The sequence below is a fragment of the Halichoerus grypus genome, chromosome 2 (genome assembly GCF_964656455.1).
Source record: "Halichoerus grypus chromosome 2, mHalGry1.hap1.1, whole genome shotgun sequence".
NCBI classification, from domain to species: Eukaryota; Metazoa; Chordata; class Mammalia; order Carnivora; family Phocidae; genus Halichoerus; species Halichoerus grypus.
In genome coordinates, this window is record NC_135713.1 from 90,972,219 (window position 1) to 90,999,225 (window position 27,007).

The 27,007-nt window shown below is 37.9% G+C and overlaps 1 protein-coding gene and 1 pseudogene across 18 annotated transcripts in view; one reads left to right on the top strand and one right to left on the bottom strand.

Annotated features, from left to right (window-relative positions):
• ATG10 (autophagy related 10) overlaps positions 1 to 27,007 on the bottom strand; it is a 404,709-nt gene that overhangs the window by 206,998 nt on the left and 170,704 nt on the right. For 4 of the 18 annotated variants that reach the window (XM_036067272.2, XM_078067100.1, XM_036067290.2 and 1 more), the window contains exons 1-2: positions 26,203 to 26,387; positions 14,127 to 14,246 (exon numbers count right to left, since the gene is read on the bottom strand). In XM_036067272.2, coding sequence (XP_035923165.2) covers positions 14,127 to 14,246; positions 26,203 to 26,292 — 210 coding nt within the window. In that variant the 5' untranslated portion in view covers positions 26,293 to 26,387. The other 14 variants (XM_078067096.1, XM_078067097.1, XM_036067261.2 and 11 more) reach the window with 9 other exon arrangements.
• Positions 559 to 1,453, top strand: LOC118519723 (nucleophosmin pseudogene; annotated as a pseudogene).

Here is a 27,007-nt window from a genome sequence, read left to right on the forward strand (position 1 = left end):
GGAAGGTAACCCTAGTGAAAGTTGATGGTTGTTTACACCAGGGTGGGAGCAAGAGGAGATGATGAGAAATGGTCTAATCCTAGATATTATAAAGGTGGAGGCAACAGGACAACCTAATGCACTGAAAGCGGGTCTGAGAGGAATAGAGAAGGTAAGGATAACTCCAGTAGGTTGAATAATTGGAAGGATGGAGTAGTTATCAATTGAGAGAAGATTAGTTTGGGTAGTAGTGGGTGAGTAAGTTTGGGAGGGGGAAGATTCAGAGTTTAATTTTGGACATGTTGAATTCAGGATCTAAGAGGAGACATTAAAATAGAAATGTGAAGTAAGAAGTTGGACTGATGAATCTAGAATTCAAGACAGAAGTCTGGACATGGAATATACATGTGGGAGTAATTAGCATTTGATGCAATTTAATGATGACCTCCAGGTTCATGAGAATAGCTAAGAGAATAAGATAGTCCCTGGTGTGATTTCCTCCTGCATGGCTGTTCTATGGAACAGCAGTCATTGAATTCCGTCTGCCTTCTCTCCCACCTAAGTGCATGCCACCATGCCATGGAAGATTTGATGGACGTGGACATGAGCCCCCTGAAGCCCCAGAACTATCTTTTCAGTTGCGAACTAAAGGCTGACAAAGATTATCACTTTAAGGTGGATAATGATGAAAATGAGCACCAGTTATCTTTAAGAAGGGTCAATGTAGGGGCTGGTGCAAAGGATGAATTGCACACTGTTGAAGCAGACACAATGAATTATGAAAGCAGTCTAATTAAAGTCACACTGGCAACTTTGAAAATGTCTGTACAGCCAACGGTTTCCCTTGGGGGCTTTGCAATAACACCACCTATGATCTTACAGTTGAAATGTGGTTCAGGGCCTGTGCATATTAGTGGACAGCACTTAGAAGCTGTGGAGGAAGATGCAGAGTCAGAAGAGGAAGAGGAAGAAACTCCTTAGTATATCTGCAAAGCATTCTGCCCCTGGAAGGGGTAGCAAGGTTCCACAGAAAAAATAAAACTTGCTGCCAATGAAGACAATGATGAAGATGATGATAATGATGATGATTTTGATGATGAGGAAGCTGAAGAAAAGGTTCCAGTAAAGAAATCTATACGAGATACTCCAGCCAAAAATGTACAAAAATCAAACCAGAATGGAAAAAAGTCAAAACCATCAACATCAAGATCAAAGAATCTTTCAAAAAATAAGAAAAGACTCCCAAAACACCAAAGGACCTAGTTCTGTAGAAGACATTAAAGCAAACATGCAAGCAAGTATAGAAAAAGGTGGTTCTCTTCCCAAAGTGGAAGCCAAGTTCATCAATTACATGAAGAATTGCTTCTGGATGACTGACCAAGAGGCTACTGAAGATCTCTGGCAGAGGAGGAAGGCTCTTCAAGGAAACAGTTTGTTAAAATTTTCCATCTTATTTCATTTCTGTAACAGTTGATATCTGGCTGTCCCTTTTATAATGCAGAGTGAGAACTTCCTCTACTGTGTCTGATAAATGTCCAGGTTTCATTGCCAAGAATGTGTTGTCTAAAATACCTGTCTAGTTTTTAAAGATGGAACTCCACCCTTTGCTTGGTTTTAAGTATGTAGGGAATGTTATAATAAGACATAGTAGTTGTGGTGGTCAAATGGAATGGTGACGAGACAAAAATATACATGTGAAATAAACTCAGTATTTTAATAAAGTGAAAAAAGAAGAAGAGAATAAGACATAGACAGCTTGGTCACTAATATTATGAGGTTGTAGAGAAAGGAAAAACAACAACAAAGGAGACTGAAAAGGAGTGAAGAGTAATATAGGAGGTAAACCAAGAGAGTGAAAACACCAAATGAAGAAAGTATAACAAGAACAGAATGATAAATCCTGCCAAAAACTATTAAAAGATCAAATAATTTACTAATGAGCTTAGCAGTAATGAACTTATTAGAGTTCACTGATGACACTACATAATATTGTATCCAATGGCTCATTCCACTAAAAAGGAATTTTGCTATTTAATAAAAATTCTTCTAAAACAAATAGGTTTTTAAACACTGCTCAATGACCCACTTATTTCAAACAATACATTATACAATGAAATGAAATACAATGACATGTATTTATACAAATAACAAACCTGGCAGAACTCCTTGCAACTTATATGATTTTAACTCAATTAAACAAGTGCATATAGAGTGCTTATCATGCTAAGCACCAAGGATATAGAAGTGAGGATACAGAAACAAAATCCTGGCAGTCAAGCTTTCAGACCACTATGGGGAATCAGGCAAGTATACAGATAATCACCATGTAGAATTGTGCATCAATTATATGGAAACAGAAAGAAGGGGGCATCTAAGCTAAACATGGGGGTCAGGGTTGCCTACCTACAGGAGGTGATGTTTAAATTTAATCTTGAAAAAATATGCAGTGACTATGTGCAAAGGACTGAACCATACAAGTCACAAAAAAGGTACCAAATAACTAATAAGCATATGAAAATACATTCAAATGAACTAATTTTTAGGAAAATGCAAATTAAAGCCACCATGTGGGGCGCCTGGGTGGCTCAGTTGGTTGAGCGACTGCCTTCAGCTCAGGTCATGATCCTGGAGTCCCTGGATCGAGTCCCGCATTGGGCTCCCTGCTCGGCGGGGAGTCTGCTTCTCCCTCTGACCCTCCCCCCTCTCATGCTCTCTGTCTCTCATTCTCTCTCTCTCAAATAAATAAATAAAATCTTTAAAAAAAAAAAAAGCCACCATGTGGCCTCAGAAGGCAGGACTTCAAATCTTCTTCAAAAAAACAACTTTGAAACTATTCAAAATTGCTAAAAAAAAAAACAATCATTTCAGGAATCTGGCAAACAACCGAAGTCAAATAAAAGATTAAGAAGCACTTATTCATGAAACACTGTTGAGATTCGCACGTAAACAGTAGGAATCTGTGGCACTCCTGCTTGCGGTGACTGCCCTCCTTCCTAGTGGTTTGGGTGAGTGTTCTCCCTGGACCACAGCTAGGACAGCTTTAAGGCCAAAGAGGCTCAAGTGATCCGGAGCTGAAGATGAAAGAAAATACGCCATTCAGCAATGTCTCCAGTAAAAGTAGCAATCTCACTAGCAAGTCTGAGGTAGCCATCACAGTTAGGACACACAACCAACCAGCAACATAAGCAGAAAGGTAACAGGAAGATTCTAGTAATGAGAGACCCTGGTTGCCTTCCACCTGCATGTCTTAAGGAAACCAGGCTATCTTCATGTCCTGTGCTGATGGTGGGGGTGCACACATGCACAGAGGACACGGAAGAAACTAGAAGCCAGGGCAGACTAGAAGCCTGCCTGAACTCTGAATGTGCTCCCCAGCCCACATACAGATCATTCAGGCGGTGGAAATCTTACTCCACCCTTCATGCTCTGGGTGTTGGAGCATAACTGACCAGTCATAGCCCATGAAGCTATACATAAATGTAATGTTGAGAGAAAGAAGTAAGACTCAAAAGAGTACATCTTTTTAGGCATGAGCTGTGTATGCTTCGCTGAGGAGCTGGAACTATATCCTGAAGTAATGAAGAATCAATGAAGGATTTAACCAGGGAGTAATGGACTGGAATTGCATTTTATAAGATCACTTTGATAGGATAGAAGGCAGGATGGCAGAGGGCAAGATAAGACACAGAGAGCAAAAATAACAACCTGAACCAAGACTGTGGCAATGTAAAGGAAAGCAGAGGATGCAGAGGTGAGTCAGTATGAAAGATGTTTAAAGGGGGAATAAACTGATGGAATGATCCATTAGGTTTAGGTATTGAGATGGAGGAATGTGAAAGCCTTCAGCTTCATGGCCTGAGCCAGAAGGATGGTGGAACCACCTACTAAAACAAAGAGTTCAAATGAGGAAGTTGAAAGATGATGAGCTCAGGGTTTGATTACATTGAGCTCAAGGTTCACAGAACTCTAATCTGTGAGACTGCTAATATCATTAAATATGGGACCGTAGTGGTCCAAAAACCCGAGTTCTCACTCCAGTTCTAGCTCAAACTTGGGCAGGTCCGTTGTTATTTTGGTGCCAAAGTCCATCGTTGATTCAAGTTATCTTCATACAAAATGAAGAAAATAATACTGCCCTATATACTTACAGGAGTGTCACGAACATAAAAAGAATGCTGTAAAATAAGAATACATTTGATTGCTGCTATAGCACACAATTTATCCTGGAAATTGTAACTAATAATATGACCAAAATGAAGCCATAAATATTGGGAAAGAAACCATATTTTCACTATGTCAGATGACATGGAAAGCACCAAATAATTATTTTTAAAAGTACTAGAAGTAGAAGATAGTTCATTTAGGTAACCAGTTCCAAAAGATACCTAGCAAAATCAATCTTTAAAGTGAAAACTTGGGACACCTGGGTGGCTCAGTCAGTTAAGCATCTGCCTTTGGCTCAGATCAAGATCCCAGGGTCCTGGGATCAAGCCCCACATGGGGCTCCCTGCTCAGGGGGGAGTCTGCTTCTCCCTCTGCCTGCCACTCCCCCTGCTTGTGCTCTCTTTCTCTCTCTCTCTGACAAATAAATAAAATCTAATAAAGTGAAAACTTATTGGGGTGCCTAGTTGGCTCAGTCGGTTAAGTGACCAACTCCTGATTTCGTCTCAAGTCATGATCTCGGGGTTATGAGATTGAGCCCTGCTTCAGGCTCCATGCTGGGCATGGAGCCTGCTTGAGATTCTCTCTCTCCCTCTCCCTCTCCTCCTCTCCCTCCATCCCACCTCACCTCTCTCCCTCTCTTAAAAAAAATTTAATTAAAAAAAATAAAGTGAAAACTTGTTTTCCTAAAAAGTAAGACAAGGTTATAGATACGTAATTTCACTCCAAATTTATAAATTTAAAAGAATAATCATTAAAATCCCAATAGGTAAATAGACATATCAGGAAATTCACCAAAACAACCACAACTGTACGAGGGTAGTATGATTTTTTTATTATTTTTTTCCCCTATATTTTTACAAATATCCATGATAATAATATTGTCTGTAGTTGAAGGCCTTTTCCAAGGCTTTAGAAATAAATAAATAAATAAATAAATAAATAAATAAATAAATAAATAAATAAAATTTTTTCAAGCTCAAATTTCAAGTTAAAAATAACCCATAATAGGTCAGAACACATAGGTGAATTATTTAATGAGAGAGAATGGCTCCCCAGCCAGCAAGATTTGACTGTAATCTGACAGCAACCAAAAGAGAGACTGGCCAGTCATTAAAACTTAAAAAAAAGAAAAAAGAAAGAGAGAGAGAGAGATCAGTGAAGGAAACATTGGCAATGTCCACTGCACAGTTCAAGTGAGAGATTCTTACCCTACAAACCTAAAATTGCAACTTCTCCTCCACGGTAAGACTACCCCTATTGCAGAGCAAGATGTATGCCACTCTCAGATTATGCCATTAAATATCTCAGTTTTACAACTACACATGAGAATTTGTATTTATTCTGTGCTCATACAATTGTGAATAGCCCATCTACAAAGCAAAAATGAATCATCATGACAGGAGCATTCTAGTTCACTTGACAATTTTATTTATTATAAATTAATAAATTAGACTCTATATACTCTCTGTCTCTCTCTCTCTGTCTCCCTCTCTGCCCCCCCCCATATATATATATAAGCTTTAAAACCTGAGGGTAAGATAATCTTGGGCTTCATAAACTCAACACTGTAAAGATAACTCTCCACAAGGCTTTTTGTTTATTTGTTTGTTTTAAAGGTTTTATTTATTCATTTGAGAGAGAATGAGAGAGAGAGAGAGCACGAGAGGGAGAAGCAGACTCCCTGCTGAGCAGGAAGCCCAAAGTGGGACTCCAGGATCATGACCTGAGCCAAAGGCAGTTGCTTAACCAACTGAGTCACCCAGGCGCCCTTTTTATTTTTTTTTTTTAAGATTTTATTTATTCATATGAGAGAGAGAACACTAGAGGGGGACAGTCAGAGGGAAATCCACAAGGCTTTTTGAAAAACAGCCTGCCACCCTGCCCAGTAAACTCAAACATCACTGTTAGCCAAGAATGTGCTTTTAATTGTTAAGCATGCAAAATTACTATCACTATTTAAATTTTATTTATAAATTTGTGAAGTATTATAGCTTTTCTTTCTCTGATACTCTTGATAATCTTTAAAAGTGATGTTCAAAAATATTTAATTCACAAGTGATACACTTGAACTTGTTCTTCTTGAAATGACTGCTTAAGATTTGTATATGCTTAAGTGACAAATCATATCATAACACACAATAAATTATGAATGAAAAATCTAGTGTAACTGACTATGATTCAATGTTTATTATAAAAACACAGCAAGCTGCTCCAAGTGCATTTTTCTCCTAATCTCCAAAGATAAACTAAAAAAAACCTACTTTAGTCTAATCAAGATACTATTTAATACAATATATTTAATCTTTATCTAGTGACATTTGGGCCCAGAAATAATATTTCATTAACTCACAGTGGATGGCTTAAACAAATACAGCATTACACCAAAATTAATAGAAGTAACATGCTCACAACTTCCCTAAAAATGATTATTAATACAGTGACATATAATTTTTTGAAATAAGCTAGAGGAAAAAGAAGAAAAGTTAACCAAAAATTAAGTATTTCAAACCAACAAATGTATTTGTTACTCACATAAAGAAACATGGTATCTAAGAAACCTGTGAAAAATGTCTATTTCTTTTAGTAAACCTTAAAATTGTCATTTAACTTCAGCAAAGAATCTATCTAAGCATATTATATACACAGAGATCAAAAAAATGGGTGCTTAACATTTCACTTTTGAAATAAAAATCACTAATTCCAACAATTCAATGTATAAATATCACAAAGGTGAATGGGTAAGCAAAGTAACTGTATTTAAAATGCTAATTCCATTATTTACTCTCTAATTTGATTATGTTTCTGATAAGAAATATCTAGTTGGGTTTATTTATTATCAGCAAATTTGAGACATGGTGAAGAACTAGTCTTCTCAGATATATATGGAAAGCATTTTTAATCCTCTTTAATAATAGAAATAAAAGAAGTGAAATCTCTTAACAGAATGAGGCTATGCAATTCAAGATGTCATCATCTAACAGAAATTCAATCCCAATTCTCTGTTTAGCTCTCTACTTCATAAAACCCAAATCAAAATTTGTAGAAATAATAGATAAACTTGGAAGACATTATGTTAAGTGAAAGAAGCCAGTCACTAAAAGATAAATGCTGTATGATTCCACTTATATGAGATACCTAGAATAATCAAATTCAGAGAGACAGTAAGCAGAATGGTGATTACCAGAGGCTGAGAGGATGGGGCAATGGAAATACCCATTAGTATTTAATGGGTACAAAGTTTCAATTTTGCAATATGAAAAGAGTTCTGGAACTTGGTTGCATTAACAATATGAATGTACTTAAGTCTATTGAACGGCACACTTAAAAATGGTTAAGATGGTAAACTATATATTATGTGTATTTTACCACAGTTTTAAAGATTTTATTTACTTATTTATTTGAGAGAGAGAGAGTGAGTGCACGAGTGGGGGAAGGGGCAGAGGGAGAAGAAGCACACACCCTGCTGAGCGGGGAGCCCCATGAAGGGCTCCATCCCAGGACCCCCAAGACCATGACCTGAGCCAAAGTAAGACGCTTAACCAACTGAGCCATGCAGGCACCCAGCCATAATTTTAAAAATAAATTTAAAAATTGTAGAAATTAAAAAAAAATCATAGAAATAATATGTCTTTGAGACTTTTCCTGAGTTCATTCATTAATTTTAATATATAACGAGAAATAGAGTGCACTTGAAGTACCAATAATTTTAAGACAGGGAAAAAAGAAAGCCAAGCTAATTATATTGAGATATGTTATATCACTTTATATATGCTAGAGATGTTTTAAAACAGTATGTACCTGGCTGTGAGTTGATAACTGTGGGAGTTAGATGACAGGCACATGTGAATTCATTATACTATTCTCTTTACTTTTGTACATTTGAAATTTTTTTATAAGACATTTAAAATAAAAACAGCTGTAAGCAAAGTGTGAAATTCAGGAGGGCAGAAGTATTGATGGGAATGGCAAGGTACGTTTTCTACCAAGATAGTGTTAAAAGATGGAATAAAGTAAAATATTGAAATATTTTAAAATCTATTTTTAAAAATATGAAGTTGATGTAATTAGAATAATGGTAAAGGGTTTTTAGGAAAAGCAATGTGAACTTAACCAGAAAGACTACTGAAAGGAAAGAATTAAAAAATCAACTTAAATTTCTAAGAATAAAATGAAATTGTAAAATTTTACTCTATCTAAATTAGGAAATAAAAGCCCTTTCAATCAGCTGTTCCTAAGCTGTAAAGAAAGTAATCAAAATATTTCTGGTGTGTTGCTACGTAAATTTCAAAATATAATCAAGTAGGTTTAACTAAAGATGGAATTAATTGGGGGGGCCTTTAGTTCTTTAACAATAACATACAAAATAATCTAGGATTAACTGTATAAAATCCAATCTCAATATTTGTAGACTATTTTGTTTACAGTATCTGAGTATCTCTCTTCCTATTTTTGCTATACAAAAGTGAGAGAAGAAAGTTGAAAACCCATGGGAAATTATTTTATCAATAACCTATGAAAGGTCAAATCACAGAACTGAGATACTAAACTAATGTACTCATATTTAGTAGGTAAAAACAAAAAATTTAGAAGGCAAGTTGCTTTGAAGTTTTAAACTGCACAAATCGCCAATGGGGATCTAAATCTGAAATAAGGCTAAGAACATTTGTAATTATTAATAAAGTTTACGGTAAAGCGTAAATTATGACAAAATAGAAGAAAAGGAAGCATATATGTAACATACATAAAAGTAAAGAGAAAAGTACCAAATTCAAACCTATATACACATTACCCATATTCAATACATAACAATATTTTGCCACATTTGCTTCTTCTATCCCTGATTTTTTATTCTGTTAAGCTAAATTGGTGTCATCTTATACTTTACTCCATAATCAAATATCCATAATTGTCTTTAAAAAGGTCCTTTTACAGTTGATTTGTTTGAGTTAGGATCCAAATAAGGGTCACAAATTATATTAGGTTATATCTCTTGAATTTCTTTTAATCTAGAGTATGGTCTGAACTGTTGCCAGTTCAAGAACTAATTGTTGTCAGTCCAAAAACTGTTACTGGTCCTCAAATTCTTTGTTATAGGTTAATGAGATAAATTCAGAAAAGAAAAGTAAGGACTTAGAAACTTTCACAGTAAGTTGACACTCCAAACATCCTAGTGCATGGTCAGTGGACCTATGACCCTGAACCAGGCCGGTGGTCCTAACCCTCCCATGGTGACTAGGACCACCTACCGGTCGCTGCCCAGAAAGGATTTTTTTTTTTAAAGAGGGTGGTGTGGGGGGCAGGAGCAGAGGGAGAGGGAAAGAGAGAATGTAAAGCAAGCTCCATGCTCAGCACGGAGCGCGACATGGGGTTTGATCTCACGACCCTGAGATCATAACCTGAGCTGAAATCAAGAGTCAGATGCTTAACTGACTGAGCCACCCAAGCGCTCTCAGAAGATACTTTAAAAACAAAACAAGCTTGGTCTTCAATACCAGATAGTTAGAGATGCAATCCTCTCCTCACTTCTTTACCCAACCATTAACTTTTTAAGGAAATTGGGTCAGTTGTCCTTTAGATTTCTGGATTTCTCTATTTGTTTCCTGTGGTGTCAATTAACTTGGTTCTCTATCACTTGACTTCCTTAATTGATTCTATTCAGCCACAACATTTTGGGCAAGAATATTTCATGGATTGCACTCTGCGATTCATATTATAAAACTTCACCAAATATATAGTATCTGAATGTACTATTTTTAGTAATGCCGTGATTAATCACTAGGGTTCAGGTGATGATAGTTCAATCCCTCCTTTGTAAATTCCCCATCAACCTTTCACCTAATAATTTCATCCACTGATTACTGCCACCTAATTCATTTCATTAGGCATTGAAAAGTAATGATTTTCTAATTCTACCATCCTTTCTAAATTTATCAGATGGAATTCTGGGGGAAAACAGTTCCCTTATCAAATTAGTCTATTTAGTTACCATGAAATACAGATAATACAGGAAAGGTAAGATAAATGCTTATTTCTTTCCTTTTGATTAACAATTTTCAAACCAAAAATATTCAATGAGTTAGGTTTGGAGACTCTTCTATTCCACTCTCTCCTGTGTTTGTTCATTCTCTATCTCTCTTTCTAACATTATGAACTGATGGGTTTTTAAGATACTTGTATTTCAGAGGTGGCTGAAATGGATGACTCAGTCAGTTAAGCGGCTGCCTTCAGCTCGGGTCCTGATCTCAGGATCCTGAGATCAAGCCCCATGTCAGGTGCCCTGCTCAGCAGGAAGTCTGCTTCTCCCTCTCCCTCTGCCCCTCCCTGCCACTCCCGCCTCATGTGCACATGCACTCTCACTTGCTTTCTCTCAAGTAAGTAATTAAAATCTAAAAAAAAAAAAAAAGAATGTTTTCATTGCATGCATTCATTGTTGTTTGCCATCTTTTGCTCTTCTTCTTATCCTGGAGGACTCAGTATAATACACTAAAGACCAGCACAGTATATTTGGTGGTAAATAGATTTTCACAGAGTTTTCTGAAAACTTAACTACAATTTCATTTATAGCATTATTTCTAAAATAAAAGATACTGAAAATTTCAAACAACCAGCTAAAAATCATAACCATAATATGGCTTTGCATGTGCCAGAAACTGTGCTAAACTCTTTGAATGTAAATCCTATTTAATCTACACAACTACCATGCTGTATGGTGGCTATTATTTTTATTCCTATTTTATAAGTAAAAAAAATGAAGTTTAGAGACCTTAAGTTACTTGTCCAAAATCCAGCTCGTAAATGGTAGAGTAAGGATTTATAGCCATGTCTAACTCTGAACTCCATGCTCTTAACGAATATCTTTAATATCTAACAGACCATTAGGTTAAACAATGGCTCTCAACAAGAGTATACTACCTTCCTGAGGGGTATTTATAAACAAACCTGAAGGTATGAGTGACAAATGTGTACTCTTTAAAGGAGGCTCTCTATATAGGGATAAACAAGATTCTTTTTAAAAATAGCTTCCAGGAAAAAATATAATAAATAACTTTCAGGGGCAGAGGGAGGCATTACAAAGGTATAAAAGCAACCTTTTGGGGGTAATGGATATGATCACCCTCTTGACTATAGTGAGGGTTCATAGGTCTCACCTATGCATAGCTTGTTGTTTCCCAATTATACCTCAAAAACTATTTTTTTAATAAAATAAAAATAAATTTCTGGAACCTATAAAGTAAAACAATAGTATAAGTATTCTCTCCAAACAGTCCAACAAAAAGAATGAGATAAAGACTGAAGGTTTGAAGGAAATAACCAAGTGACTGCTTTGTAATTTCCTTCATAAAAGTGGTCCAGCACTGCAGAATTTAAGTGGCAAAAATACAAACCTACCAAAATTCACAAGAGAGGTATCTGCTTTGCCAAGTGCCCCCTTTACTAATTCAGATCAACAGCATGCACTGAAGCAGGGCTGGGTAAGAAACCACAGTTATACCACACACATGCCCAATCCCAGAAATCATCAACTGGCCACTCATATCCCACATTTTATTCATCACTAGCATGTTGGGTTTGGTCCTGACTATTTCTGAAAAATGTTTTTTAAGTAGTTGCCAATATTTGAAAATTTAGAGATTTCTCCCCCCCCCCCCAATCTTTTGGGGGGAAATATCTTTACTTTTCTTGAAAGGTCTGGTAACCCTTGGGTCCACGTTCCCAACCTGGCAAGAGGACAAGCACTCTGCTCAGCACAGGCCTTAGGACTCAGTGTCCATATTGTCTTGTACATGGCAGCTTGATCCATTTATGTTACCATGCCTGGACTCCAAGGCTTTTGAGTTTGTAGTCCTTGCCCTAAGGTTACAAAGATTTTCTCTAAACAGTGTTTTGTTTGTTTTCGTACTATCTATGGGCTCACCTCCACATTAAAAAACAAAAACAAAAACAAAAACAAAAAAACCTGCCCTTAATTAGAGGTGCAATTCCAACTCCAAAGGGTAGGTAACTTTCCTAACTGAGCAGACAGTAGCAACAAACAAGAAGCCAAACATAGCCATACCCATCCCTGAAGCAGAGGCCGGACAAGAATAAAAACAAATCCTGGAAACTAGTTCTTGGCACACTAGCTTCAACAAATTCAGTGAAGAAATTTCTAACAGGTATTTCTATTATTATGAATCTCCCTCCTGGAGACCCTCCCCAGCAACCCCCAACACGCATGCGCACACGTACACACATACACACACACACACACACACACACACAGTCCCATCTCCCTCCCTAACCTTTTCCTCCCCCATTCTACTAGGTCACTGAAACAGTAACTAGAGTATCTATTATTCTACCTCCAGCATAAGACAAAAGAAAATTTCTTTTTAAAAAAAATTTGTGGAAAGGAAAGGAAAAGTTTCTCAGGAATAACCATACAAATTATTACAGGTCAAAAGGGATCAGAAACCTACATTCATTCAATGAATAAACAGCCAACATTTAAAAAAAAATCATTATATATCAGAAACATTGATATTAAAGTCGGGATGGGGACACCTGGGTAGCTCAGCCAGTTAAGCAGCTGCCTTCAGCTCAGGTCATGATCCTAAGATCCTGGGATCAAGTCCCACATCCGGCTCCTTGCTCAGCAGGGAGCCTGCTTCTCCCTCTGCCTGCTGCTCCCCCTGCTTGTGCTCTCTCTCTCTGATTATAAATAAATAAATAAATAAAGTCGGGATGAAGGCAATAAAACATGAATAAAGAGGAATAAAAACTCAAACACAATAGCAAACAAAATTATAAAATACTCAGGAAAAAGATTAATAAAAGGTACTAATAATAAAGTCATGTTATCCTGGAGCAGGAGATGCCTTAGGGGCTTATGAACTGTCCAATCACTAACTTAAAGAGTGGGGCTGAGTCTCCCATGATACCTCCCCACTCCCGCCCCATGAAAGCTTAGCTGGCACATGACCCAAAGGGAAATCATGGCTTCTCTCTCCGGTGACACCATGGATCGGATCAAAACCCGCATTTCTCTGCCCTACTTCTGAATCATAGGAATCAGCTCAAAAGTATTCACATTTCTCAGAGTTCATATAGCAAATAGAGCCAATAAGCAGAAAACAGGGAATCACCACTTTTTTAGGCATCAGATTAAGATATCAAGTAGAGAAAATTTATCCTCTCAGAAAATTATCTCAAGGGACTCTTAAAGAGCTTTTGGCAGAGAATCCTTACTAAGTGTATGTATGGAAGTAGATGAGTCCATAGACCTTTTACATTATTATTACTGAATAGAACCAAAAGAAAGAATGCTTTGGAATGTGTTTATATTATTAAGAAATTTCCAATTAATTCATTCTTCAATATTTCAGACTTTGTGATTGTTTGACTATGGTTTGGTTTCAGGATTATCTTTCCACTCTCTGGACAAAAGTACTTTCCTAAGAAAATTAATAGTGTAAATAAATGGTTTGAAGCACCACAGAAGCATCTGTTTACATTCAGATAATTAATATGCTAAGCATTCTTATCTATTAAATTAAAGCAGGTCACCTAAGGACTTTTCTAGATAATACTTCATTAGCCTAATTATAATGAGTATATATAGTTGAAACAATAAAATGGACATCTTTTTTAAAACATTCTTCAATTTAAGGCTTTTACTAAATCAAGCTAGCTTTCATACATTAGTTTCAATTACTGAGGTTTTTTTTAAAAGATTTTTATTTATTTATTTAACAGACATAGAGAGAGAGCACAAGTAGGCAGAGCGGCAGGCCGAGGGAGAGGGAGAAGCAGGCTCTCTGCTGAGCAGGGAGTCCAATGCAGGGCTCAATCCCAGGACCCTGGGATCATGACCTGAGCCGAAGGTAGCCGCTTAACCAACTGAGCCACCCAGGCACCCCTCAATTACTGAGGTTTTATACAGCCAAAAAAAAAAAAAAAAAAAAAACTTCATTAAAATAGAAAATAAAAGTTTCTGTTCTTACCTTCGAAGTTCTCCATTCCCAGCCATCACCTATCTGCCGTGAATGTTTAATGAATTCTGCACAAAAACGCTGGAATGTTTTTTCTCCAAAGAACTCATCTTCTTCCATACTAATTGATAACTGCAATATAAAAACTAAGTATAAGCATGAGCTGTAGAATGAATGCTAAAAGGAATTCTGCTAAATCACTTACTTCTTTAAACAAACCAAAATTTGGGACATAGAATGGAAAATATCCTCAGAGCCATTCCAAAAAAGTGCTATATTCCCATCTTTCTCACTCATCCCCATTTCTTAATCAGAAAGAAAATGTGATCAACATGAAAACTTAAAACCTAGATTTATAACAAATACACATCTATGGTTCAAAAAGTCAAATCTGTCCATAAATTTAGTTTCAAGAGCTTAATTTCATCTCACTTCTTCTAAGCTAATGCTTCCAAACAATCTCCTCAGAGCTTCCTTCTCTACTTTCTACCTTACTTTGCTCTTACGTAGATAGTGTGGCAGTGCTTAGTAGATCTGCACTGTTCTTCACACTTTATTAGGAAGTTCAACTCACTAACAAATTTTGTTCTAAAGCCCGAAAGTTTTGTTTTGTAAGGTTATGATCATCTAAGCAATTTCCTACTTTATCGAATCTACAAATGTAACAAATCAAGGAATAGCCACATATTTCTTATATAAATCCGTCCAAACCATGAACCATTGTTTATAAAAAGAGAATTTTAGAGCTAAAAGGAAACTGGTAAATTATATAGTTTAAGACCCTTGGTGAGAAAAGTTTGACCAAGTGAATTCCTACATTCTCCTCATTGGTGATAAGCATCATCAGGAAAATTAGCACTTGTTGATTGCTTACTATGTCGAGCACTAAGCTAAACACTTTACCTCCCCGTTTAATCCTCACACAACCCAAAGACTGCTGTTATCCCCATTCCCAAAATGAATAAAAGAAAGTAATCTGCTCAAGCAATGCAAATGAGAAAGGATTCAAACCCCAGTTTGGCTACCAGGCCAATGATCTGTCTATACTAGCTGATTCTCAGTACAGTGTTCTTTCTGATTATTCAAATTTAGTATGACCTGTAGAAGAATTTGTTCATTCATCCAAGAAACACATACTGAATATCTACAGTAGGTACTGTGCATAGGTGAAGGTTAGACATACAAAATGAAAAATATATATATATATAGTCCTTGCCTTGTAAGAGCTCACATTGTAATGAAGGGAGATAAGCAATAAAAATCATTACAGTAGAAACTCTCTTAACCAACCTCCATTCAACCAACTTGCCAGGTTAACCGACATAATATCCATTCCCTCAGTAAACACTGATGTCTACAACATGCTGATCATGAGCTCCTCTGCTCCCATCAGTTGAGTTTATATTCACAAATTTGTATATTATAAATACATGCTTTAATTAAATGCTACATAAACCAAACCAATAAAATACAAGTAAAAAAGAAAAACAACTGTTATTTCTATGATTTAATGCCTTGGAAAGACTTTATAAAGGTAAGTCTCCATAAGAAAAACAATTACTGAAGTAGGTATGGACAATGCAACTGAAAAGATTGGTGGAGAAAAAAAAACCATACAAATCCAGGATTCCGTGCACAGACTGCTACACAAATAGCTTGAGTTCTTTCTTTTAAACCCAAACTGGAAATCTAGAGGATGCATTCTGGGTTCAGTATATTCGTGAAGTAACAATGAATTCCATTCAAGTACACATACTCAAAGAAAATCCCTTGGTCATACATGAGACAATTGACAAATGAATGTATTTCTGTTCTAAGTTGAAATAAAATGTTTCATGTCTGCATGTATTTTTTTTAACTCTAGCTTTAACCAACTTTTTCGATTAATTGTTCAACTCTCAATCCTGACAGCATTGGAAAACAGGACTTCTGTTTAAAGTATATACAAATGATTAAGTCCCTTACCAAGAGGGGATAGAGTAGGATGGCATGTAGGGTGGGCGTGAAGATGAATCTTTAAGGAATATTAAGAGTTTTTGTAGCGCAGATTGTCAGTGGGTAAAGCACAAGGGTTAGGACAGTGGTCCAAGCAGGGAGGATGGTATGAACAAAGGCAAGTTAGGGTGTAGAGAACTCCAAGTCTGATCTCACAAACATAGTGCAGGAAGTGTAGGCAGATATAGTTTAGTCACATGCAAGTTAAACTTGTCTGCCCTCTATTGGAGCAGAATGCCTGAGGTACGGTTTCAAAGGCACAAGATTGAAGAGTAATAAACTTTTCGAAGGGAGACTTATGTGCCATGCAAGAGTTTGGACTGGAAGGTTGTTATGATTACCGTTAGCAATACTCAGCTCCCCAGGAACCAAGAGGGAGCTGCGCTGAGCACACATGCAAAGCTGAGGTTTTGCTGGGTTGATTCAGTGGAAGGATAAAGGTAGAAGAAGAAATAAAATATGCTAGTGAGAATAGCTCAGAGTTCCAGATTAGGTAGGAAAGTAAAGATACCAAGAGAAGGTTGAAGGGGCTCAGAAAACATGGTAGTATCAAAGAATATTAGGTACCAAAAAGGGCTAAGAACAACCATAGTGAAAGGAGGGAAAAGGAAGACCAGAAGACATTGAGACTTTAGAATTCAGGAGGTCTCAGCAAGTATATAAAGTAACTTACAGATAAAGGTCACTGGAGCTCAGGAAGTTTAGAAAAATATGAGGCTTATGTTTGCCGTTTTCCACATGGATGCTGAAGTCACTTAGAATTATCTGGAGAGTTGGTGGGGGTGGAGAGCTCTTTAAAGAAAACGGAAGATCAAATGAGAGATTTGTAAATGACAAGGGACAAATGGTAGAAGATGGAAGAGCCCAGAGATGATAAGCGATACATGGTGTATAATGCTAAATCCATCAAGAATAATCACTAATAAACTAATACAAGTGATCCTGATGAGCCAAAACACAGCCTTGGATTCCTTCTCAAGATGGTGCTAAAAGCAGCCACTACGAGTGAATAGGGATATGTGACACTACCAGTGAATATGTGAGGAAAAAAAAAAAAAACCTAGCTCGCTGTATCTGGTAGAGTTGAATTTCATAGGATATAAAATTCCTCAAAAGATCTTCGAAGGATCCCCAAAGGAGCAGGGATATTTACATGAGGCTAGAGAAGCAGTGACCTAAAATTTGCTCTGGGGAAGTGGGGGCTACCAGCAATCTTCATACCCTAAAATTTGTAGGGTGGAGGAAGGAGCAGCTTCCACTCAAAGAGTTTCAGTTTTTGTTTGTTGTTTTTTGTTTCAAAGCCAAATTTCCTTTAAAACTAGTTAGTGGAAGCACTGACCTGTGAAGATGTTAACACCATGTGAGATGTGTAAACTGATCCACACTATATCCACTCACCACCCCCACCCTAGAGATTCACAATATACACTGTGATGGGGAAACTATTAACTCAGGGTTTCCTGACTCTTTTGACCATAAAATTCTTTTTCTGGGAACACTTAACATATTGCACAGAATGTAGTAAAGACAATAATGGGTTAAGGATTTAGATAAGTCTGTTTACTAGGGATGTGTGCTCCTGAGATCACAATGGAAAATCTGAGAGGGTAGGAGAACAGGTTTGGGAAAAGAAAGCACCAAGTACAGGAATTCTAAGTATATAAGAGACAATAAAATGCAGGGGCTTCTACTGAGGCAGTCATCAAACGTTTCAGGTATGTGAAAGAGATCTCAGGTTACACACCGAATCGTGGTTAAGGTGCTTCAGTGCAGACACAAGTTGAGAAAGTGACATCTAAGAAGATACTAAAAGGAAGAAGAGAAGCTAACTTAGCAAAGCAGAGAGGCAAAGGAATAGAATGTACAAAATCTGAGTATAAGGGAAGCTCCGGTAATCAAAGAACACTTGCTTGACTGAAATACAGAGGTAGAGGAAGGGTACTGGAAGAACCACTGCTGATGAGAAAGGAGAGCCTGCTAGCCTGAGGGCTCAAAAGGGTTTTGAGAGTGGGAGTAAACGGATCAGATTTGCATTCTGGCGTCCAGTGGAGCCTACAGGTCTTACCTGACTAGATGAACACCTGTTAAAAGTCTCTTGCAATAATCCAGGAAAGACAAAATGATTCCAAACAGAGCCAAAGACTGGAAGTAGGGTAGAAGGGGGAGGGATTCAAAAGACATTTTGATAGTATACTCATTACAACTGGTGGATCCTGGTAGGTGAGGGATCTGTGAGAGAAAAGATACAAGAAAGATTCCCTGCTCTTTGCTGTAGGTGGTGGTGCACTGAGCAAGAACAGGTTTGGGGAGTGAGATGGACTTAATTAAATCATATTGTTTTGGAGTTTGAAATACCTTTGGAATACCCATGTGAAGAGAATCTAGCAGGCATTTTGAGATGGATCTGGAACTCAGAAAGAAAGAGAAATCTGGGCCGGAAATATTAATTCTAAATCAACATTATATAGATAACAGAACACATTTGATCACTCAGGGGGAGGATACAGAAGTAGATTAGGAAGACCAAAATGGAGCAGTCAGAAAATTAGTTTTTCCATCTATACAATGACCCTGACATATACTGAGAGATACTAAATCAAATGAAAATTGAATTTAATTCATAAAAAAATACTAATACATTTTGGCATATTTTATAAATTCCAAACAAACCCTTACTTAACAACAAAATTGAACTAAAGTAAAAACATTCCATTCCCGAAGCCCCCTGTTACTTGAGGTTTACTGAACTATTCAAAATGTTATTCGAAACATAAAATTTCACTCAATAGCCATAGTTTTTCTAATTAACAGCACTGTGCCACTAACAAGATGACAGCACATCAAAGCACTAATTAATATTTGGTTGAATACTTTTAAAATTATCTAAGCACTGGGCTTTGCTGAAGGATGTTACATATAATAATATAAACATGGCTTGATTACAAAATTAGGAACTATATTATATTAAAATGATATCCATCTCAATTTGAATCATCGTAATATGCCATAATGAAAATATCACTGAATAATTATTGTCTCTTTGCTCAAGTAAGAATACTTCAACTCATTAAAAATGAAAATATAATACAATCAACATTTTCATACATACTTTTCAATATATAATACAATATATAACACTCTCTGGTCCTCTACCAAATTCACAGACTAGTAGAGGCAAAAATTAGAATGTTAGAATTTCCTACTATGAGATGGCTGAAATTATGGTCAAAAATGGAAATAACTTGGGGCACCTGGGTGGCTCAGTGGGTTAAGAGTCTGCCTTCAGCTCAGGTCATGACCCCAGGGTCCTGGGATCGAGCCCGGCATCAGGCTCCCTGCTTCGCAGGAAGCCTGCTTCTCCCCATGCTTGTGCACTCTCTCTCTCTCTCAAAAAAAAAAAAAAAAAAAACTTAAAAAAAAAAAAAAAGAATTGGAAATAACCACAACTTCAGTTTAATCAAAAATGGCAAGAATTTATTTTGCAAATGTAAAACCCCTTAGACCTGCCTCCGTTTCCAGACTTAAGCTATCTCAAATTCAGACTAGAGATGACAACAGAACACAAATGAACTTTCAGTAAAAAGACTAATTCCAATTCTCATCTCATTCTAAACAATGAACCTCTCATTTCTTATTACAAGTAAAAGTTAGAAATGAGTTCAAGCTCTTTCATGCCATAAAATATAAGTTGTTAATGCATCTATTTTGCTTGAGTTTTACTCCTGCTGGAAAGCTATTCAATTTTTTTTTTTTTAAGCTCAAACAATCAAAACCTTCTTTTAACTGCTTCAGCAGAAGCTACAGATGGGAAGGTAGAATAATTTTTCTCCCCACCAAGTGAAAGCAGTCTTTCTAAACTAGAGGTTAGCCCTAAGACTAGACAGTGTGAAGCTTATTCTGCTGCTACTAATTATCTTTTCAGAAAACAGCCCCTGTAAATTCTAATACTGTGTATAATCATTGTTCAAAGCATCTTTCTTAATTAAAAACAATGTTTTTCACTACCATTCTCCACTTTTTTATGTGCTTTTTAATCTAATGTGTGGGGAACTGATTCTTTGTGTTTATTTAATTTTATTTTCTTTTATTTTTGGTCAGAGACACTTCTTTTGATGAACCTATAAATCAATGTATATCAGAATCATAGTGAGACTAAAACACTTAAAGAAATATAAATTTCCCCAGAACTTAAGATCACTTACAAAAAATGTGCTTACCACAGAATATACTATGAATATCTTTAAACATTAAAGATAATTTTCAACTAATAAAAATAGGCAATTTCCTCTACATGTGTCCCTCCCTGTAACAATTCCATATTATTATAAATTTAGGTTTAGACTCTTTCCTAAGAAAAGAAAAAAAACATGCAATTACTAGCTAGGGAGATAAACTGAACCCAATACCTTTATGAGAATTTGGCTTGAATTCATTTAGATAACCACTTACCTAGCAAGGTCCTTGGGCAGTGATCCTCAAATTTCAGAGAGCAAAGCAGAAGCCAGGGTACAAATTCAAATGTGGAATCTAAGGCCCAGGCCAAAGAGATTACCTGATTCTGAAGTCCCCCAAACAAACATTTGTAATTTGCACCAGACATATTTTTGAGGAAGGATCATGCTAGGAAATTGTGAAAAAAGATGGATTGTTTTGATAGGGCTAGTGAGTGACCTGGATTTCAAGGCATTTGACAGTCTGGATGAGGCAGAACACGGATAGACCCAGTAATCCAGTAAATAGCACAGGGAAGCAGCAAAAGGGAGAAAGTTTGGCTCAGTCTCGACAGCAACTAACCAGTAAGCTCAACACTCCCTCCTTCCCTTCCCAGTGAAATATATATCCCAAATAAAGTTTAAATGGGAAACAACATTATACCTGGACTGGAACTGAAGAATGTTAATTGGTAGCTTGATGCTTGTTGCAGCCTCTGCAGCAGGAGGTCCAGTTAGGAAGAGCATACAGAGGCATCTCACTCTGCCCATTCTATATTTCCTTCAAAAAAAAAAGACCCTGAGGTGCCCCCTCCACTACTGGCTTCCAAGCCCATTGCTAATTCTTTTTCAAGGCAGTTCTCTCTCAATAATAAAATGTTCATGGCCAGAAGTGGAAAGGTGAAGCCAAGTGAAGCAATGCATACTACACTGTGAAGTCAGCAACAGGAGGCTACGGGAACAGGATGAGCCCTCAGAAGATTACAGTCTCACCACTACCTCTTTCCCTGCAAAAACTCAAAAAACCATAAACCATTTCAAATCATACAGAAACACTCCCCTTGTTATAGACAAAGGACTGAAAAATTAAACAATAGCCAAGGAAGACCTCTTCTGAGTACAGAAAGATCTATCATTCAGAAATCTGGTTGTATCTTTCCAAAGAGTCTCCTACCTCACATGTAGATGAAGAGTCCTTCAGCACCTAGAGGTAGTGAGAGTGACGCAGAGAGCTTGCTCACTCTGACAAGAGTGAACAATACCATCCCTACATACGTCCCTCTTCTGTCAAGGTAAGAAAATCAAGAACATCAGTAACAGTGTGGGAGCAAGACCATGCTCTTCAACCATAACAAAGAAGAACACCGCCATATAGAGGAAGAGAGAAAGCTTGCTTCTATAGCGGGCTTACACGGGGAATCAGGAGAAAAACTCGGAAATTATCTACTTTACGTTCCCAAATGAAAAAGACGAAGGGAAAAGAAAAACACAGCCTCTAAAAGCAAGAGATGAGGTGGGATACAACAGCTGAGAGTAAAAAAGAAATTGGATAAGAAAAAACTGGAAGGGAATTCAAATATATAATAATAGTAAAGATTTAAATTCTATATGAGAGGCAATAGAGATAAGTACAGAAGCTGGAAAAAATCTAAGTAGTATTTTAGCATATACATGTGAGATGCTCTCCAAACACAGAAGAAAAAGGACCAAGATGAAAACAAAGCATATTGATTGATAGGGAGGACAAAAAATACAAATCCAATCTACAAATAACTGGCATTTCTGAACTGAAATCATAAGCAAACATACCACTGAAAAATTATTCCTGAGCTGGGAGAAAAAAAAAAAAGATCAAACATATTTACTCTTCTAAATTGAGAGGATTCACTTTATTTCTGAGAAAAATGTTGGAAAAACAACAACAACAACTATGCCCAGAGGTAGCCAGTGGAATAACGTAATTTAAAAAAGAAAAAGAAAAAACAAAGATGCAGGCAGATAAAAGAGTTTACCTACAAAGGAACAAAAATTTGGGTAGTCTCCACCGCAGGAACACCAAAAGTCGACAGAGGAATGTCTAAACATCTGAGAATTTCTGACTTACAAGTTTGTATCTTAGCACCTACAGCAAAGTTAGGCACACATATAAACATTACATAAAAGTTGTAATGAATAAAAGAAAAATTAAAAATTTTAAGTGAATTTATTTTATATATCTCTACCTCTCTATAGTACATTTCTTCAACTTTCAAGCTTATTTACCAATTGGTCTTTTCCCACCCAAACAACAGATTTATATGACATCTTATCTTTCTGATACCAGTGTCATTATTTTTATAAGATTATCATATTTTTATATAAAACTAGACTTCTCTGCAAGCACATAAAGGAAACTGTTCCACCACTGCTGATGATTTAAACTGATCCACCAACTCTCTTGTTACTTTTGGGTTTTTTGTGTATCTTTTTAAGATTTATTTATTTGAGACAAACAGACAGACAGAAAGCACCAGCAGGAGGGGCAGACGGAGAGAGAGAGAATCTCAAGCAGACTCCGTGCTGAGCACAGAGCCCGACACGGGGCTCAGTCCCAGGACCCTGAGATCAGGACCTGAGCCAAAACCAAGAGTTGGACACCTTACCAGCTGCGCCACCTGGAGCCCCTCTTGTTACTTTTGAATAGTGAGTGTGACTTGAACTAACTCTCGTTTGCATGTATGCTAATTAGGCCAGAGCCAGGAACTGATGGTGTGTAAGTCTGGCCGAAGTTATTCAACAAAAAAGAAGATTCAGAAAAAATCAGCACTGTATCAGAAGCTACAGACTCAGTGCTACTCTCAAAATAGATGATAGAGCGATGCATTTTTAAAATATACTACCAAGTGCCATTAAAAAAAAATAGTAGTTGGACATTTTTTAATGAAAGAGACATTCCCCTTTTCTTCTTACAAAGTCTTTGTTAAAAACTAATGTACCGGGCGCCTGGGTGGCTCAGTCGGTTAAGCGACTGCCTTCGGCTCAGGTCATGATCCCAGGGTCCTGGGATCGAGTCCCACATCGGGCTCCCTGCTCTGCGGGGAGCCTGCTTCTCCCTCTCCCACTCCCCCTGCTTGTGTTCCCTCTCTCGCTGTGTCTCTCTCTGTCAAATAAATAAATAAAATCTTTAAAAAAAAAAAAAAACTAATGTACCTTCTTATTTCCACAAGCTTCCATTCATTCACCTGGCACCTACAATATCCTAGAACTTTGCTCTGTGTGTCCTCAAAGGAAGGAATATCAAATATTTCCTAGGAAAATCAGAGAAGACGCTAAAAGGAGTCTGGAAGACTTGAATTCAGTTCTCTAAGAACTTATATGTGAATAAGGACTTACCAAGTAGAGACAAAGCCATGCCAAAAAGATGGAAGAGCTCCTCAACAGAGGGCCTGATGCTAAGTTTTAAAAATAAAATGGCAACACTTGAGCATAAATTGGGTAGTAAACTACAGGCAGATATGGTCCAGTGTTTCCCAACATTAGGAGGGATCATTCTCAAAGGAGTTATCTGGAAATGAGTGAGATCATAGTGGGATGTCACAAAGAGGAGGAGTTATAGTTTGCCAGTGCAATTTAATGCTCAGGGACCAGATACAATGAGCATCCTACAATATATGAGACAGCCCCATACAAATGCCAGTTGAGCTCCCTTTAAGAAACAAAGTAGGTTAAAACTTAACAAAGTCTAGAAAACTTAACCATGGTGTTTCTTAGCGCTTTGAAATCTGAGATCACAACCTGCATTTGACTCAATAAATATTTACTTCCAAGAAAGCTGTGTTTTTCCTGAGAAGTGGTGTGCTTCCTTCTTTCCTTTGGCTACCAAGAAGCTGAGAATTTAGTCTATGGGGAGGTGGGCAAGCTGGATGAAGGAAAGCAGTTTACTGATAACCCTAAAACTCTAAAGAAATTCCATTTAAAGCAGTGGACAGTAAGAAACCTTTGCAGGTCCTTGAGCTAGTGTAGAGATGATTTTAAAAGTTTTCTCTGAAGGCTATTACATGACAGTGATATGAAATAACCCTAACCTCAAAGCTAATCTTAGATTAGTAAAGTACTCTTCCTGGGTTTTGTAAGCCTATGAGATCAGCACTTCAAGGCCTGAGGTACCAGATTCTTTAGAGGTGCCTCTGGTTTTGCAGTTTTCAGCAACCTCTCCCTAATCTGGATGCTTTCAGGTAGTGTTTATTCTCCATTCCCCTACTTTTCAATAGTTTCATAGCCAGTCTGCTGAGCCCCTGAAGACATTTGTTTTCAACACATAATCACTAAATAATCTCTATGGCACTTTGTTGTTGTTATGGTTCCTGACTATGTTTATGATTCAAACACTGCCTCCAGGGTCCCAAGCACATTTCTAGGCTTCAAAGATATTAATAATCAAATCAAACCCAGACTTAAACAATCTACTTATGTAAACTTTACCTGACATATTTTTCCTAAAGCGTTGCTTATCTTTCTCAGAAATTTATAAGCATTAAGAACTACTATCAATTTATAATTTGTCATAAAACATTATGCCCAACTTGATTGCCTCACAATGTAGCAGTGTCTCACTGCTTTATTAAATAAAGGGGGAAAAGAAGTGGCAAAGGGAGAAGGTAAAGAGAAATAATCTTGTAATAGTCTATATCCAAATGAATCCAGTGTAGAACTAGAAACTGTTTCCACTAACTTCAATTAAAATACCAGTAAGGATTTTTAATCCTTGTAATTACAATACCTTAACTTGAATTTCTCAATGCTCAACATTTCTTTTTTGATTAAATTTTCATTTTGTAAATGTTTCCTTTTGTCCATATTTGACTCTTCAGAAGCAAGAAGTTAAGGATTCTACTTGGGGTCCTCTAATGTTGCTAAGTACTACAAAGGGCCTATGTTTTCCAATTCTAAAAAGTATAAACTTAAGCTTTTGCCACTCAAGAGTGAGGCCACTGTTAAACTGTAATTTTTTTCAGTTATAAACATGATTCACCCAAAGGGAGCCTGTGGCAAAGATTTACTGAATTCATGATGGAGCAAGCTGAATGGTAAAAATTATAAAAATCTTGGAAATAGGGCAATAAAATCACAATCTTCAGGAGTGTTTTTTTCTCCCAGTCAGAAATAATTTGCATCTCCATTACACACACACACAAAAGTAACTGCTGGGCCTGGGCCCCAATCAATACTATGTCAGGCAAGAGTATAGTCCCCTAGATAATTAATTCATCCTCAGGTGGGCCTCTTAGACAAGGTTCCATTCTGAGCTATTCTTTTGCTTTTCCTAGATGTTTATAATTTTTGCCATCATAAATGTTTCTATAAATCAGTTAACTACCCCCCAACTCATATTTCACATACTGTGAGTAGATACGTCATTTGGGAGAAGAAAAATTGTTGGCTATAAATATTAACTTATTCCTCCTGATTCTTAATGAATCTGAAACCCCTTCAACTTAAGTGGGACTTGGCCACTGGAATCACCGACAATTTAACACCCTTTGTTTCAAGGTTACACGGACAAAGACTTGCTATCCCTGCGCAGGTTTTAAACACAGGGCAGTGGACTACCCACGTTGTGCGTGAGCGCTCCGTAGTGGCCCAAGAGGGCCGGTCACACTGGGTGCGGGCCTTCCTTCCCCCCTGCGACCCCACCCCCCACCCCCCATCAGCTCGCCCCAAGACCGCCGGGACACGGCCTATATTTCACTGGCGAAAGCCCCGATTCCCAGTCTTTTGTTCAGGGCTGGGCTATTTGCCGCCTACCCGCACCCGCCCTTCCTCACCATCCCAGGAGTGGGGTGAGGACCGTGAGGGAAGCAGAGCCGGGAAGAGGGGCCAGCAAAGGCTGTGGGAATACTCACCCCGCTCCGCTCGGCCCCTGACCCCGCCGCCCAGCCTAGCGCAGGCGGGGCAACGGAGCAGGGGGAGGGGAATCGGGGTGAGGTGCCCATCGCTCTGCCAGCTGCCGTCCAGCCAGTGGCCCCAAGGAGGAGAGTGTGATGGGCTACCAGGGGCCACGGAGACGATGGTAGATGAGCGGAACGAACACGCAAAGAGGCCCACCAAAAGAAAGGGCCAGCCCTCCCGCAGCCACCGCCACCGCAGCGACCGAGTTGGAGCATGCGCACCAGCACCGCCCGCGCACCATGGGGCCAGGCTCGCGCGGGTGGCTGACGTCGCGGGCCGCGCGCGCAGGACCCGGGCCAGGGGGCGTGACCTTCCTGCCGCCCGGGACCACAGAGCGAGGCACCGCCCCTCATCTCACTGGCCCCAGGAACTGAACGCGGGCTGTGCTCTCTGCGTCCACAAAGGCGGCCTGTTAGGGAGGTGCGGCAGGCAAGCCGAAACCTGGGAGAGGGGGATGCCGGCGTTTTTAACGGTCGCTGTACCCTTTCTTCCAACAAATAGCCAAATATCTGGGAAATAAATGAGTGACTAATGGAGAAAAGGTAGAGCAAGAACCTTCTCCGAGGTTGGAGAGCCAAGCCGGCTAACATACATACACTGTATAACTGTTGTAAGCACTGCAACAATTAAGCACAAACACGACTCCCTCCTTTAAAACGTAAGGACTGAGGTAGAAGTTAGCAATTCGAGAATTACAATAGTACCATCTGTGGCACAAAGCTCAGAAAAAAAGAAAAAAAATCTAGCAGCAGAATTAAA